At 31.1% G+C, this 17841-nt stretch overlaps 1 protein-coding gene across 8 annotated transcripts in view; it reads right to left on the minus strand.

Moving 5' to 3' along the window:
• LOC127709840 (sodium-dependent multivitamin transporter-like) overlaps nucleotides 1-17841 on the minus strand; it is a 50553-nt gene that overhangs the window by 10767 nt on the left and 21945 nt on the right. The window contains exons 10-15 of one of the 8 annotated variants that reach the window (XM_052215502.1): nucleotides 17764-17831; nucleotides 17099-17185; nucleotides 15379-15629; nucleotides 14293-14393; nucleotides 12727-12845; nucleotides 8937-10994 (exon numbers count right to left, since the gene is read on the minus strand). The exons of 2 other annotated variants lie outside the window; for them this stretch is intronic. In XM_052215502.1, the coding sequence (XP_052071462.1) occupies nucleotides 10707-10994; nucleotides 12727-12845; nucleotides 14293-14393; nucleotides 15379-15629; nucleotides 17099-17185; nucleotides 17764-17831 (914 nt within the window). In that variant the 3' untranslated portion in view covers nucleotides 8937-10706. Of the gene's footprint in view, nucleotides 1-8936; nucleotides 10995-12726; nucleotides 12846-14292; nucleotides 14394-15378; nucleotides 15630-17098; nucleotides 17186-17763; nucleotides 17832-17841 lie in introns of those variants that run through there. 5 more of the 8 variants (XM_052215503.1, XM_052215504.1, XM_052215505.1 and 2 more) reach the window with 5 other exon arrangements.

Genomic DNA, 17841 nt, shown 5'->3' on the forward strand with positions numbered 1-17841 from the left:
CTCCCTGTAGTGTTAGTATAAAAATGACACTTCTCGCTAACGTCATGGAGTTTGATCATTTTCTCCGACTTTTGCTAAATACCGAAAAGTTTTACGGAAGAGCACAACTTTGGTGTTATTAATTTGTTGCCCTAGTATTATGCTACCGTTCCCCAGCAATTTTTGGGGGTTGCTTAAATATTTTGTCATCATCACATATTTTCGATTTACCTGAATCGACCGAAAATTTTTGTCATAGATTCTCGGGAGTGTGCTAAATGTCGAAAGTTGTTACGGCAGAGCACACTTGTACTGTTTTAAATTTGTTGGCATGGTATTGTGCTACGAGACACATCAGAAATTTTATGGTCACCATCACGAATTGATTGATCTATACGATGTGTCTGTGTCTAAACTAACTAACGACATTTTACTACGTCTTAGATTGTGGTTTAAGATCGATGTCGTCTGTCTGCTAAGTACCGAACGTGACCTATTCCCGAATATGACTGTTTTGCCGAGATTGAATTTGCATTGCTATATGACGTGTCTCGGTATTTATACATCCAACAATCAAGTATTTAGTTATGTTATTTCTTTTGTGGGTTGTGTTATGTCTTATCGTTTGTGGTTTGAATTCTGTATTTTCGGTACATTTCACATATGTCTTATTTGTCAGTATAGTCGAGGTCATTTCCATTTTCCATGGATAAAGTATTGTGTTAGTCCTAATAATTATGACGTCGTCACAGCATTAATTTAAAATAGCCTTTCTATACTGTCATAATCATGATAATTGTTTGGGCTAGTATTGTGAAAAAATTGTATAAATTTCAAGATTATATATACGTCACTTATTGTGGTGTGCTGTGCTGTCGTTAATGGAAGATGTTCGTTGTTATTCTGCGGTTTACATGTTGTAATGTACTATTATATTATTAATTTGTGCGTTTCTCTGTGCTGAGTGTTCTTGCGTTTGTTTGTGCTGTATTCCTGTCACGTAGTGTTGTCATTTTAGCGATATTTTTTAACATTGCCATATAAATGGGAGAATTGGCTAGACATAAAACCAGGTTTAACCCACCATTTTTTCGTAAAATATCATGTACCAAGTCAGGAATATGGCATTTGTTATCAAAAAGTTCGTTTCTATGAATGTTGGCGTTTGTTTTTTGTTGCAGTTCAGTGTTTCTGTTGTTCCGTTGTTTTCCTCTTATAGTTTATGTGTTTCCCTCGGTTTTAGTTTGTAACCCGGATTTGTTTTCTCTCAATCGATTTATGACTTTTGAACAGCGGTATACTACTGTTGCCTTTATTTCTCACAATATCGATGACAGATGTGATTAAAAGTTCTGTTAAAGCATATTGCCTCTTCTTTTAAGGAAACATTAATTGTTATATTAAGTAAAGTTTAGTGGTAATAACGGAACTGTGGCTATATAAAAAAAAGTCATCCGGTATTTTTGTGATTTTTATGATTTTAATTTTTTATATTTTCTGTTGGGTTTAAACAAGGATTTGTATAGTATACTATACAAATTCTTGGTTTAAATTATATTTCCTCAGACATAAGATAAGAGAAGAGAAGATAACTTTATTAGCACTAAGTTAACACATTAACAATAATTGGTTATGGCAACAAAATACAGACAAACTACAATAATATATATACAATGAAGGAATGACAGTGGATAAGTATGACTAAGAAATAAAAAATAAAAATCAAGTACCTTTGACAATGAGTTGCTTACCAACAAGCATTCATTCAAGTAATTCACAACAATTTTAATACTGTTGGGGAATTACTATTTAGAATTGATATATGCGAAGTTATATGATAAAGAAAGTAATTTGTTGTTCAATAGAACATTATTTCATTTTTAAATGAGGTTATCACTAAATTATTTATAGGTATATCATTTTAAAAGAAAATGTATTTCATCTTCAATGTCTCCATTGTTGCAGCGAAGACATATCCTACTCTGCTTTGGTATATTAAAATATCGCCCTCTTTCAACAGATGAAGTATGAGTACTTATCCTTAACTTACATAATGTTGATCTATCACATTTGGATTTGCATTGATCAACATATGAGGGTCTTATATTTTGTTTATAAAATATATGAAAGAAGTTTAATTTTTTATTTTGATTTTGGGTCAGTATTGATTTTGCTGGATAGATATGATTATATTTATTTTGTATATGTTTATTCTTCTTTACATTTTCGCCTTTATTTTGAGCGACGAGAGTAGTATTCTTTTCTGTAAGCTCCATTAAATGGAAATTTATTTATAAGAAATGCAAATTGCTTAACAGTTTTATATAAGTCTTCACAGGACCCTGAAAACCAGGCTTTTCTTTGTTTACTTGTTTGTTTTTAATACGCACTCTAAATAAATTTGGCAGAGGCCTAAGCTGTTCCTTGAAGAATTGTGTTTAGATCATTTACAGCTTCATTACAATTTTAATATTTTCTCTACACAGAAATTCTTGCATTTTGATTTAAGAATTCGTATTCTGTATTTCGAGTGTAGAGTTACGATTAGTTGCCTCTAAATCCCATAAATACCCGGGAGTAGCTCTAAATATGCTTGTTGGGTATTTAATTATCATAAAAAGAAGTTAATAAGGTGCAGCTTATTGTACTATGATCTGATAATCATGTTAATAAAGGGATGCACGGTAAAACTACTTATGGCATAAACATGTAATAAATTTGCAGATGCAACTGCATAATGAACAACACTAGAACCATTATATTTTATACAGGTATATGTACCAAGTAGATCACCAATAGTTCTACCATTCAATATTCTTAGTCCAGTTTCTTTACAGAGCTCAATTAATAATTTGCCTCTCTTATTTGACCTTTTATGATCCAGATTATTTCTTGATGTACCTATGACATATCAATTTCGGAATGTTTTGGCAAAAACAATGAGAACTGTTTGCCGAACTAATAAACTTGTTTTATGGTATCCAATAATCAATACTCAATAATACCATACCACAGAATGCTCGATACCTATATATTTTGGCATTGCACAAAATTATGTTTTTCTCTGACTGTTAATGACGTCTTTACACTAAATTCATTAGATTTTGGATGTGTTCTGATTGATATGTTGGTCTTAGATACATGCTTACATTATTAGTTGTTTATGGCTTTGAACTAGCTTCCAGCAACTGCAAGTACTCTCGAATCTGTACTTTATGTCTTTCGTGTTTTTATCAGTTGTTTTTGTGCTTTGAATCTATCTGATAAGTTAAGCCCTTTTTAACTGATTTTTCAATGCTAATTTTATCTAATGTTGTGCTGTTACATTACTGTTCCAGGTTAGGAGAGGGTTGGGCGCCGGGAAACATGTTTAACCTGCTATATCCTGTATGTGCATGTTCCAAGTCAGAAGCTTGTAATTCAGTGGTTGTCGTTTGTTCCTGTATATCATCTTTGCATTTCGTTTAATATTTTTACATGAAGTTAGTTTTTTACGGAAGCGTATTAGGGCCATCCTTTTTATTTATTTTTTTTCAAATTGTCGACTTTAATCTTGGAATTATCAACTTTAATCTTGGAATTCTCAGCTTTAATCTTGGAATTATCAACTTTTATCTTGGGATTATCAACTTTAATCTTGGAATTATCATCTTTAATCTTGGAATTATCAGCATTAATCTTGGAATTATCAACTTTAATCTTGGAATTTCCAACTTAAATCTTGGAATTATCAACTTTAATCTTGGAATTTCTAACTTAAATCTTGGAATTATCAACATTAAACTTGGAAATTCCAACTTAATCTTGGAATTATCATCTTTAATCTAGGAATTATCAATATTAAACTTGGAAATTCCAACTTTAATATTGATAATTCCAAGATTAAAGTTGATAATTCTAAGATTAATTTTTGATAATTCCAAGATTTAAGTTGGAAATTCTAAGATTAAAGTTGATCAATCCAAGATTAATGTTGATAATTCCAAGATTAAGGGGAGGGGGTAACTTCGAATTTTTTTGGTAGTGGTGTGCTATGTTTGTCTAAAACAATGTACCCATTTTTATATAATATTAACTAATATTTGGTACCTTTATTTATATATAAAAATTTTGACCCGCCATGACATTTCCAGGCTTATGGAGGTAGAACGTCATTTTTAGAAAAATTATAAACATGATAAATATCGAGATTCAATGGAATACGTATTTATGAAGAAGAGATAAACACTTTCCTTGGCTTCTTTTTTGCGGACGCCGAACAATACATCATATATAAATTTTGAAGAAGTTTTACTTTATCGTTTGAAGTAAAAAATATTTGAATCTACATTTTAAATTGATACAAAAAAAAAAATCAAAACTCTCTGTTCTATAGATTTTCTTTCATATACGGAGTCTGAAATTTATCCATAATAAATGCACCGTATCAAATGCATATAAGAGAACACCTACTTATAAACTGTTACGCGTCGCATACTATGTATAGAGACATGCATAATAAATCTAAATTAAACTTGTAATTATCAACATTAATCTTGGAATTATCAACTTTAATCTTGGAATTTCCAACTTAAATCTTGGAATTATCAACTTTTATCTTGGAATTTCCAACTTAAATCTCGGAATTTCCGACTTAAATCTTGGAATTATCAACATTAAACTAGGAAATTCCAACTTAATCTTGGAATTATCAACTTTAATCTTAAAAATGACTGATATTTTACTTCTAGTCCATAGTTTATTGTGTTTCTCCGTATACTTAATCTAATTTTAATTATTTTCTCGGCTACATTTTGTAAAATGTTACAGAAAAATAGATGTGTATCTAAAGTCTTGTATAGTTTCAAGTAGTCTAATATCCATGAAAGGGGGGCTGTAACTTCCTAATAATGGGTATACGTGGATATGCCAAAAATATTGTCCATAATTTTGCGAGATTTTATATTTATGACGCTACTTTTTAATGACATTCTATATTGATATGCATAGTTCTTTCATAATTTTATATTGATTTGGGGTATGTTCTACATATCTTTTATAAATATGTTATGGAAATCTTATATTAATGGCCAATTGTGGTATTTGAATCAATCAGGGACTTTATATTTTCAAAAAAATATTGTACACAAGTAAAGGTCATTCTTTGTATATATTTACATATGTGACTAGCCACGACATATCCAGACTTGTGGAGGTAGAACGTCATTGTGAGAAAAACGCCGTTAACTATACGTGACTAGCCACTTCCAGGCTATAGAGGGTACATTGTCTAAAATTCGCTTTTTGTATATTTATCTAGAATATTCCGAAACAAAACTCTCTGTCATGTTATTACGACATATTTGTTGTAATAGCAACGAAACGAGTCATTTCGAATACCGGCATGAAAATGAGACTGTTCTATGACGACTTTTATTTAGTGAAGGCACTAATTTATAAAATACAAAATCATTGAATTTATTGGCGCTTAGTAATGTTTAATAGCGTATTTGAATAAAAGTTCAAAGAAATAAATTTACTACAATACAAACAATTCTTAGCTCTATTTTAGAACATGCAATTTAAACTTGTTGAAATGAAGTTAGTTTAAAATTTGTCAAAGTAAGCTATAAGAATTCCTTTTTTTAAATTGTCTTTTAATTTAGATTTATCATGCACGTCTCTATACATAGTATGCGACGATTAACAGTTTATAAGTAGGTGTTCTCATATATGATTTGATACGGTGCATTTATTATGGATATATTTCAGACTCCATTTATGAAAGAAAATCTATAGAGCAGAGAATTTTGATTTTTTTGAAGCTCTATTTTAGAACATGTACTTTAAACTTGTTGAAATGAAGTTAGTTTAAAATTTGTGAAAGTAAGTCTTAAGAATTCCTTTCTTTAAATTTGTCTTTTAATTTAGATTTATTATGCATGTCTCTATACATAGTATGCGACGCGTAACAGTTTATAAGTAGGTGTTCTCTTATATGCATTTGATACGGTGCATTTATTATGGAAAATTTTCAGACTCCATATATGAAGGAAAATCTATAGAACAGAGAATTTTGATTTTTTTTTTGTATCAATTTAAAATGTAGATTCAAATATTTTTTACTTCAAACGATAAAGTAAAAATCTTCAAAACTTATATATGATGTATTGTTCGGCGTCCGCAAAAAAAGAAGCCAAGGAAAGTGTTTATCTCTTCTTCACACATACGTATTCCATTGAATCTCGATATTTATCATGTTTATAATTTTTCTAAAAATGACGTTCTACCTCCATAAGCCTGGAAATGTCATGGCGGGTCACAATTTTTATATATAAATAAAGGTACCAAATATAAGTTAATATTATATAAAAATGGGTACATTGTTTTAGACAAACATAGCACACCACTACCAAAACAATTCGAATTTACCCCCTCACCTTAATCTTGGAATTATCAACATTAATCTTGGATTTATCAACTTTAATCTTGGAATTTCCAACTCAAATCTTAGAATTATCAAAAATTAATCTTGGAATTATCAACTTTAATCTTGGAATTATCAATATAAAAGTTGGAATTTCCAAGTTTAATGTTGATAATTCCTAGATTAAAGTTGATAATTCCAAGATTAAAGTTTGAAATTCCAAGATTAAAGTTGATAATTCCAAGATTAAAGTTGATAATTCCAAGATTAAAGCTTGAAATTCCAAGATATAAGTTGATAATTCCAAGATTAAAGTCGACAATTTGAGAAAAATTAATAAAAAAGGATGGCCCTAATACGATTCCGTAAGTTTTCACGTATGAATTTGTATTAAATTGTCATCTTGGCGCCTTTTATAGCTTGCCATGTTGATGGGGTTTTGATCATCGTTGAAAAACATACGGTGACCTATAGTTGCTAATTTATACGTTATTTGGATTCTGATCACGATCAATAAAGAAAGTCAATGTAGATTTAAACTTTGAAATAAAGAGTCAACATATGATGCAGTTAAAAAGATCTTTCAGCACTTTTAACACACCTTATTATCTCAAGCACTGGATTAGCAGAAAGTACACAATAACAAGAAACAGGCATCAACTCGATAAAATCGACATTAATAGGAGGTACATATTCACGAAAACATACAACAGTTAATCTAGAAATAGTCTTCAACTTTATAAAATCGGCATTACAGAAAACAAAAGCACAATTGATTTTTTTTTAAAAATAAAACCGTATTAAAGAATGATGACACAATAGTTGGTGTAAAGCAAATTCAAAGTGCTTAAATAGCTATGCAGAAATTCTTTCTTCTTACAATACGTACATTTTAATACAAGAGATTCAGAAAGATATTTTGAAGTTGGCGGTAGAAGTTGTCTTGATCTTTCTGTTCAGTTTGAGCTTTCCGAATCATTGAAGATCTTCCAGCAATATATAATGAAAGGTAAGGAACCTCAATGAACGATATGTTTCTTTAATATATTATTTTTCTATGGTATTATAATGCATGAATAAAGGAAAATGCATCTTAGTGCTTGAGGTGTTTTTCCTTATTTCTATGCTTTATCTTATGTTAACACGACGGGTGCCACATATGGAACAGGATCTGCTTTCCCTTTCCGGAGCACCTGCGACCCCCCTCCCTCTCTGCCCTTTTTGGAGGTGTTCATGTTGCTCAGCCTTAGTTCACATTGTTGTGTTTTGTATACTGTTGTTTGTCTTTTGGTTTTTTATCGTTTTTTTTTTGTCATGGCATTGTCAGTTTATTTTCGACTTATGAGTTCGAATGTCCCTTTGGTAGTTTTCGCCTCTCTTTTATAACTAGTATATGAACTGTTTTTGTCATGCTTCAGTTTAGTAACAACACTGTTTCAGCCAATGACATTATATTAATCAAGATTATGCCAGTTATGTTATGTGTTATTGACTATTCCTACATAAATATCTTCAAAAACATAAATTTCGGACAAATATCGATGGATATTAAACATGTAAAAGAGTATTGTACAGGGAAAAACCTATACTTAATGCAGTCTGAAGCTGGAAATGTGCAAAACAGTTAAGCTCATCATGAAAGACATTTTTTATATCAAGTTTACTATTTTCTTTTGTACACCACCTCATCGTGTTTTCTAGAAAGGATTGACATTTCTATTGTGGCAGATTCGGGGTTTTAAAAGGTGAAACTTTCAGTGACCTTTTACATTCTCATCTCATGTTAGGTTTATACTTGTCACTAGCCTATACACTCGAACTATACACCAGATTTCAAACGTAGTAGATGTAGGTAACTATATGTCACCGTAAGGCCTTTTATTAAAAAACCTTCCCTTTTAATAAGCTTTAGAAGGCCACGGAAAAACAAAGGGTGAAACAATTCAAAAGAGAAAAAACAACAGCCTGATGTCTGCCTTCTATCTGCTACCAACTGCAGGCGGTCTAAACATTTGGCTATGCATGGTCGTGGTGAAGGTCGATCCAGAAAGATAACCCACACTGGCAAGTGAATACAATTGCTAAGATACAGGAGGGTCTGGATGAGGGTCCTTTATTTCTGTTATTTCTGTAATCTTTAATATTTTAGGTATTTTTTCTCTATTCTTTATATTTTAACACCCCATTATTCTCTATTCTTTATATTATAACACCCCATTATTCTCTATTCTTTATATTTTAACACCCCATTGTTCTCTATTCTTTATATTATAACACCCCATTATTCTCTATTCTTTATATTTTAACACCCCATTATTCTCTATTCGAATGTTTTGGCCTATTCTTCTCTATTCTTTATTTTTATTGCCCTTTATTCTGCATTTTTTGCCCATTATTCTCTATTCGGTAAACCCAATCCAGACCGTCATACAGTATAACAGTATTTGTGTTTGTCTATTGTGTATGTCACTGGTAGTTTGTTTCCATCATTATGCAGAATTTAAACCAATCAAGTCGCTGTAAAATAATGTTTAAACCAATCAAGACGCTGTAAATTACATGTTTTTATTGAAAAAGAGAAGACGATCGAAACATAGTAAAAAAAAAGATGCTTAATTCATCAAGATTTACAATATAATACATTCACAAATTTTAACATAGTATAATCATACAGCTGAGATTTCCCAAACCAAGGGGACAATATAAAATTCATGTCAAAGAAAGAGATATAAAAACATAGTAAAAAGAATTAAAAGTATAAAAAGTAAATACTCAGTGTTAACTCTGGTTCTCCCGCATGAACAGACAGCTTCTGCTACACTATTGACACCAGTGATAATATTTAATATCAAGCTTACCTCTGGCGATAAGTTAATACTGAATGATAAATTATAGTGCAGGAAAGGAAGGTTGGATTTGGGCTCCGACTAAAGGAACATATATGTAGGGTAATCTATGACATAGATCGATATTCCGAAACAGAAAACCGAGTCGCGATGGCGTTTCAAAGATGTGACTTCAAATTAACAATTTAGAAGTATTGATTTACCATGGAGCTTTCATGTAAGCAGCAACCCTATATATCAAGGAAATAATAATAGGATATTCAAGTATCATCTGATAGATATATATTCACCATATGCAAGTACTAGAATTAGCAATATTGAAAATGAAATCAAAAATCAGAATTAGCAACGAGCATTCTGTCAGTTTGTTCGTCCGTTCACAACGGCTTCTAAATACGTGGAAGGATTTCAATGACACTGTCTTGAGACTTATCGCGCAACTAATGAAGCCATAAAAATTTGTTAGTATATTTTAATTTTATATTTCTCGCATCATGTTTCATTTTATTTTTATCAGGGCTTGGGTCAAACCTAGTCACTGTTAGGCTCGTTCTTTTTTTATGAAATTGATTTTATTTCTTGAAATACACTTAAGAAAAAAGATAGCATTGAGTTTTCTCACGTAACAACTAGAATGTACGCGTGCATGACATTTAGACTGATATAAAATGGCATAAGTTATGTGGTGTGTAATCTTTCGGTAACAAAAGTGCACTTTAAATTTTTTCCCGTACTTTTTAACAATTTTTGCACGTTTTTGAACATCGGTAAACTACTATCGCCTTAATTTAACCTTTTTTTTTTACTGTTTTTGCCGCTTGCGCGACTATTTCTGCAATCAGCAAATATATATGTATTTAAAGTGTAAACAACAACGTCCTACAATGTACCTCAATGAAACAATCAAACTGTTATACAACAACTCACAGCAACATACATAAAATTGATTAAAATTTGTCCAAAAGTAACACAACTGAGTTAACGACAAACGGAAAATTGTAATTGAACTTGATGAAACTACTAAATACTTCCAAATAATTACATCATGTTCTGAATAAGTTGATAATGGCAATTTTGACTACATAATAATCAAATACACGCCCGTAATTTCATTAAAGTCATGTAAATACTCTTAAAGCGAATGCATATATGAATAAAGCAGTTAAAGATTGTCCGTGTACCCTATTTATTTTGCTCCAATATTTTTGTATCTTTCTTTTACAAGTACCATTGAAATAAAAAAAAGTAAACAAGGGGTAATTACCAAGACGTATAAATACGGAAACTATCTTTTCAAGGTTTGTACAGGAACACATAATAGAGGATTGCGTGATAGTTGTTTGCATTACGTCCAAAAAACATATATACATATTTAAAAATGTTCATATTTAAAAACAAATTATGTATTTCATTATATATAGTGAAAACAAAATTTAAAATTTTTAGAATAACATGGGTGAGACACTTCAAAGTTTTCAAAGCTTAGTTATGTGTTCTGTATCATTGACTGCCACTGCAGGTCTAGTATCACTTTCTAAAACTTCATCGTATGACGGTGGTATGTTATTGGCACCATTTGTTTTATTGTTTGGTTTGTCATTTTCATCTTCAAATGTACAATTGATTTCTCCGTTTGACTTATCAAAGGTGTTTAGATCTCCATTTGACTTATCAAGGATATTGGTACTACTGGTGGAGTCTAATTGATTTGTTGAACTCTTCTTAAGTGGAGCCTCAGAATCAGATGCAGGAATATGACGAGCCTGTAATAAGACTTGAATTATAAATCCCTAACGTATTTCAAATATCAGATAATAAGACTAGTAATACTAAACATGGAATTATCCTATTAATGAAGGTACAAAACTCTGTCATGCTACAGACATTTATGTTCCATATTTATGGCTTCATGAATTAACAATTATGAAAAGTTGATAAAACTGACAGAAAATAACGAAATTAATAAATGTATGTCACTAAATGTGTAAAGAGTATTTGCTATCTTTTTCTTCCTTTTCTCATTTCAATAAAAATAACTTAGGAACTCCTTATTATAAATGGCTCCAATTTCTCTGCGTAAATAGAATATTTGTAATGTTAAAAGAAAATTAAAAAAAATTCCTTACATTGACGAAAAGTAAATGAAATGCAATTTTAATTCATGTATTTAGTTATGATGTTTCTTTTGTAAGTTCGGTTAGATATTTTGTTATGATTTGTGTTCGCTGTTGGAGACGACATGGTTCGGTATTTATTTATCCCGCTTTCGGCCATTTTGTTGTTACTTTCTTATACGTGTGGGTCCGGTGGGTCATTTGGGTCATTTTGTGCTAAGTTGTTGTCTGTTTATTTCGTTCTGGTTTGAATTCTGTATTTTAGGTACATTTCACATATGTCTTATTTGTCAGTATAGTCGAGTTACTCGTAGTTCGTCTACAGGGTTTTTGTTTTATGTTGTTTGTTTTCATGTGTGTTTACTGTTTGGTCTTACATGATCTTGCATTATATTACAGTTTTTTTATTTTTATTTTCTATATGTATGTAAAAGTTAAGATAAAAAATCAGCTACTTCATTTATATGATTTTAAGTTTAATGCAACTATATGCAAAGGATTTTTTCGTTTATACACAGTTTTGATTTAGAAGAAACACCGACATGGTTAGAAAATACAAATAATAACACCATTACAAACACAATTCCATTTTAATATTCTTGTCATGGTTAGAAAATACATAACATAACACCATTACAAACTCAATCACAATTTAATATTCTTGTACGTGTCAATGAATGAAACAAATCTATTTTATTTTTAGAAATTTACCTGTGATAATATAAACGTCACAAAAAAATACGTCACTTTTTGTGACGTTGATCAATTTATGTGAAGCGCAGTTTATATTTCGTTTGTGGTGTTCTGAGGTGTCCGTCGTTATTCTGCGGTTTACATGTTGTAATGCACTATTATATTATTTATTTATGTATTTCTCTGTGCTGAGTGTTCTTGTGTTTGTTTGTACTGTATTCCTGTCACGTAGGTTTGTCATTTTAGCGGTATTTTTAACATTGCCATATAAGCGGGAGGTTTGGCTAGCCATAAAACCAGTTTCAACCCACCATTTTTTCTTAAAATGTCCGGTACCAAGTCAGGAATATGGCAGTTGTTATCTACAGTCCGCTTCTATGTATGTTGGCGTTTGCTTTTGTTGTAGTTCAGTGTTTCTGTTGTTCCGTAGTTTTCCTCTTATAGTTGACGTGTTTCACTCGGTTTTAGTTTGTTACCCGGATTTGGTTTTGCTTAATCGAATTATGACTATTGAACAGCGGTATACTACTGTTGCCTTTATTTACCATATAAAAATGCAGAGAAAAGATTGTAGATATTAATTTGATTAATTCTGTATTGCTATTTTTTATACTTTTTCAGCATTCTATAGCATTTGTAAAACAAAAAGAACGTGCAATTCTACATTTAATTCATGAATTGAACATACCCCTTTATGGTTTACACCAAACCGCATTGGCTTCTTTATTTTCTCTGGTAGATACGGAAATAAAATATCGAACAATGGACATATTAGTTTAGGGTCTAGATCCTCAGCTCTTGTGGGACCTGTTTAAATGTAAAGTTCAAAACCATTAACATATAATAACTGTTTGTCTGTTTTAAGTGAATATGTAACATATATTTCTCTCTCTAATTCTTAGCCGATTTATACTTTTCATAAACGGCTAATCATTTTTTTATATAGATAGTTTCGTAGCTTTTATTAAAATTCGCTGTGAACGAAACTGCAAGATGACGTCAAATAGATGGAACACACTCTTTTTGCAGATCATTGAAAAAGAAAGATCAAGTTTGTCTTCATATCGTCACAAAATCACTAGAAACTAATTCAACCACGATACAATATGTCGCCACTCATTTTCATTTCAGATGAAATCACGGAAAATCCGTGCCAATCTTTTTTATAAGTGAGATGCAACATTTCTCCATTCGTGACCTTTTAAGATAGATTAAGTGTATACCGCCATCTTAAATTGTAAAATAGCAGTACACAATCGGTCTAGTTCTTTGCTTAAATCTGCAAGTTGAGACATATTGGCAATTAATGTGTAAAACTGTTTATTTAAAACAATTGATTCAATTTTCTACTTAGCAATATTAGGGTAGATAACTCTTATAGTAAACATTTTATAAAGAAATGTTAATGAAATTTTCATTTTTTTACTTATAGCAAGAAAACAAGTTCGGTGACACCATATTTCCTTTTTATTTTCTTAAAGTAGATTGTAAAACCTATCATCTCATATTTTATTTCAAAAATCAATCTCATGAATTTATTTTTTCATGAATAATTTATGCAAAAATGTAAAATATGCAATATTTCTCAGCTTGTAGCTTGAAAAATAGCACGGTGACCCATTACTTTTTATTATATTTTTGAAAAAAAAAGCATGGTAAAATCTACATTTTGGCAAACTATGAGAAAATTATATCTGAGGAAATATATTGTGATGATCCACCTTAAATTTCAAATATTTAAAATGCTCTGCAAGCTCTTAGTTTTATTAGTAGATATAGCAACATGTTGTTCTTCATCCTCTGTCCATTACATCTACTTTTCTAAACCTATATCTTGGAAGAAATTGTCCAATTTAGAAAAAAATATGAATGAAGACTCAAACACTATAGATATGACGAGGGTGAAAAAGAAGAACTTCAAAAGCTCGGCAATCAAACAAACGATAGAGTGGAAAAGAGTAAAAAGGCGTAATACATACAACTAAAGATTGAGCAAGACCAATCCCACTAAATAATGATTAGGGTGAAGGAGTTCCAGAAGTGTAAGTACGTCTTAATAGCTGTTTCGTCGTTCGATCAAAACATATTTAGGCATGATACAAAAACCATCAAACATACGGGGTTTATAATTTAGTACGCCATATGCCCGTTTCATCAGTTTCGGGGACAAAATCTAACAAATTGTCCTTCCATGTTTGAAGTTTATATAAAATGATAAAAACAAATCTTTACCAAAACAGCTAAAGACTTATACCTGTTATAAAGCTGACGATCAAACCAATCCCACACACAGTTAACACGGCTGTCGCACTGTACCACATGTATGATAAATCATAAAGTCTCTGCAGTGGATCACTGTAATATATAGATTAACTATGGTGAGACAGGATTCGAAGACTTAACCACCATTGTTGTAATTTCATCGATCATGGCTTATTGGATTTTAACCCAAATAACTAATCAACTGTAATTTAACCCCATGATCAATTAAAAGATCGACTACATCGTCTGATTAAACAGAACTTTTTATTTACAAAAATGGGAAAAGAAGATGCAAATTCCTTGTTTTAGGTCAGAACAAAAATCATTTCGTGAAGAACTACACGGATTCCCACAACAAATACACCGAAGATGATGGAATGTTTTATCTACAACAAAATTTAAGCAGAGAGTCGGTATTCCAATGGGTACTATTTGTCCAAGACTACTGACCGATTTGTTTTTATACTTACATGAAGCAAATTTCATACAAAACTTTCTCTAAGACAAAAAGAAAAAGCATTTTGAAAAGTTCTTTAATGTCACTTTCAAATATATTGATGATGTTCTCTCACTCAATAACCAACATTTCAATGAGCGCTTACATCTCTTACATAGTAGTCAGAGCTTCTGTGTTGACAGGAATTATCATTGATATGGTCATACTTATAAATTAAACTTTGAATTTTTCGAAATAAAAGAAAAATACCCCTGGAATAGATTACCTTATCTGTATTTGGCAAAACCTCTCAGAATTATGGGTCCTCAATGCTCCTCAACTTCATACGTACTTTATTTGGCCTATTTAACTTTTTTTTATTGGAGCGTCACTTATGTAGACAAAACGCGCGTCTGGCGTACACAAGTTTAATTCTGGTATCTATGATGAGTTTATATATATTCCAGTGAATTTGATATTAAGGAGATAATTTTTGTGTTTTTACTTTTTACTATGGTGCTGTTTGAAAATTTAGATTTCAGTCCAACAAATTTGATAAACACAGTGACAGAATATAACATTATAATCACCATACATTAGATTGTAATTGTTTGTTTACTTCGAAAAAAATATAAATATCACCTGTCATCTGCTGTTGCTGCTACAGTTGCCGATGCGTTATACATAGCAGTTGTCGATGTAATATGCATAGCATTTGTCGATGTAGTATGCATAGCAGTTGTCGATGCGTTATACATAGCAGTTGTAGTAATGTTCCAAATGCAGTCGGTGGTATACACTGGAGCTTTTGGTATCTTTGGTTTATGTATCTGAGCACCAACACCAATCCAAAACATAAACACAAGTCCACTTAGTAATCCTGTATATGCTCCCTGTCAATCATTTGTAGAATAATCACACATTTTACTTCTTTTAAATCACATAAAATGCTCTGCTCAACAAATAGTCTTATCAGTAAACACAAACATGAACAACTAAAAAGATTGTGAACATTCTATGCATATTTTCTATTGTGCCATGTGACCAGATGTGTTTGTTTACAAATCAATTTGTCCCCTTCCTCCTTTTTTTCGTTATTATAAAATATATACTCAGTAAAGTCACCGTGTGCAATAAAGAAACAGTTGGTTGTTATTATAATATAGTATATTGTATCAAACTCATGGTGTTTTATCAGTACTTTAAATACTTGAATAATTCTAACTTTATGTTAATTATAATATCTGTATAAAATTATAGTTCTTATTGAAAATAATTATCTTGGACACATATGCAACGATGTAAATACTATATCAGAGTTTGGCATTTTCAATTTCTGGTTTCATAATTATTGTATAATAATATAAACAAGAGTACAGCACTAATATATTATCATGTAATATTCAACAAAAAGAATGACGAATACAAAAATAAGGGATCGTGTCTTCCAAATCTAAAATATTAACACTAGAATTATCGACAGTTTTTTAATAGAATTTGGATACATTTGGAAATTTCTTTACTTGGAACAAAATACTTATATTTATTCAACAAAATCAATGATTTATACAAAAAAAAGCTAATTTCTTCCAAACCTTAAATACTAACACTCAAACTGTTAAAAAAAAAAAATTCAGACTTTTTATAGAGAATAGAGGCGGGAGACACCAAAGGGAATTCAATCTAATAAGTCGAAGACAAACTGACAACGTCAAGGCAAAATACGAAAAACGACAAAAAAGAAAAATAACAGTCTATAAAACACAACTTAGAATACTAAAGAGCGCACAACGCAAACCCATAAAAAATTGAGGGTGATCTCAGGTGCTCCGAAAAGGTTAGCAGATGGATTCGGATTTTGCTTAATTGAAATAAAATACTTGTATTTGCTTTCAAATTTGATAAAAACAATAACTTAAAATGTCCTGTACCAAGTCAGGAATATGGCAGTTGTTATCAAATAGTTCGTTTCTATGTATGTTGGCGTTTGATTTTGTTGCACTTCAGCGTTCCTGTTGTTCCTTTGTTTACCTCTTATGGTTGATGTGTTTCCCTCGGTTTAGTTTGTGACCCGGAATTGTTTTCTCTCAATCGATTTATGACTTTTGAACACCGGTATACTACTGTTGCCTTTATTTTAAGTTTCATAAGCCTTGAGTTTTATTATATTGTGATGACCAGTAGTCTGAAGATAATGATGGAGTGCAAGTCACATGACAATAGTTTCTATGATGAAAATCACTTATCATTCCTATAAATAGCATTGGCATACGCCGCAAACGCTTACATAACTCAAAGCTGGGTCAGTTCAGCTGGTGGACTGTCGGCCCCAAGCTTACCTTCTACTCTTACTTTTACGTACCCACTTATTTGACCACGGAAACATCATTCCAAGAATAAAGAGTCCAAGTAATGGACCACCAATCATTCCAAACAGAGACAGTGCAGCCTACAACACATAATGATCCTTTTTTTCATTTATAATGATCTATTTATTTCCAATAATTTAGAAATGGGAAATTAACATTATGACATTTTTAACAGATGCAGGTGAGTGAATTTATATAGTGGGTGCTATCAGATTTAGTCAGGAAATAACATTATTTAAAGGAACATTTTTGTTCGTCATATTGGCACCCTGTGCTTGAAAATGTTCCGTTATGAACTACTAGTAAGTATACAAAATTGATTTTGAAAGCATTTAGTCAGAAATTTTAACACTCACCGATACTTATTATAGAACTGACACCGAAAGCAGCGATACATGTTACTTTGATTTACACTGTTGGTGAACTGTTAGTCTTCAAATACACCAATAGCATAGTAATCAATCATTTGTTACTTATATTTTGAATAAAACAAAATTAATATCAACAAGACGTAAATTTGACATTGTATTAGAAAAGGCTGATTTGACAAGCTTTTTAGGCCCCTGTCAGGTTTGAAGCGCGTCATGTATTTGTAAAGTATTAACTCTCGTCTATTCCAAACCACTACAACGGTTATATGTATGACTAATTTTCTCACCTGTAAAACTCCACCTAAAAGTGATGCTACGTACGTCAATCCCAAACAGATAACACCGAAAACGAACACTGAAAAGAA

Source organism: Mytilus californianus, unplaced genomic scaffold, assembly GCF_021869535.1.
Source record: "Mytilus californianus isolate M0D057914Y unplaced genomic scaffold, xbMytCali1.0.p SCAF_7, whole genome shotgun sequence".
Taxonomy (NCBI): domain Eukaryota; kingdom Metazoa; phylum Mollusca; class Bivalvia; order Mytilida; family Mytilidae; genus Mytilus; species Mytilus californianus.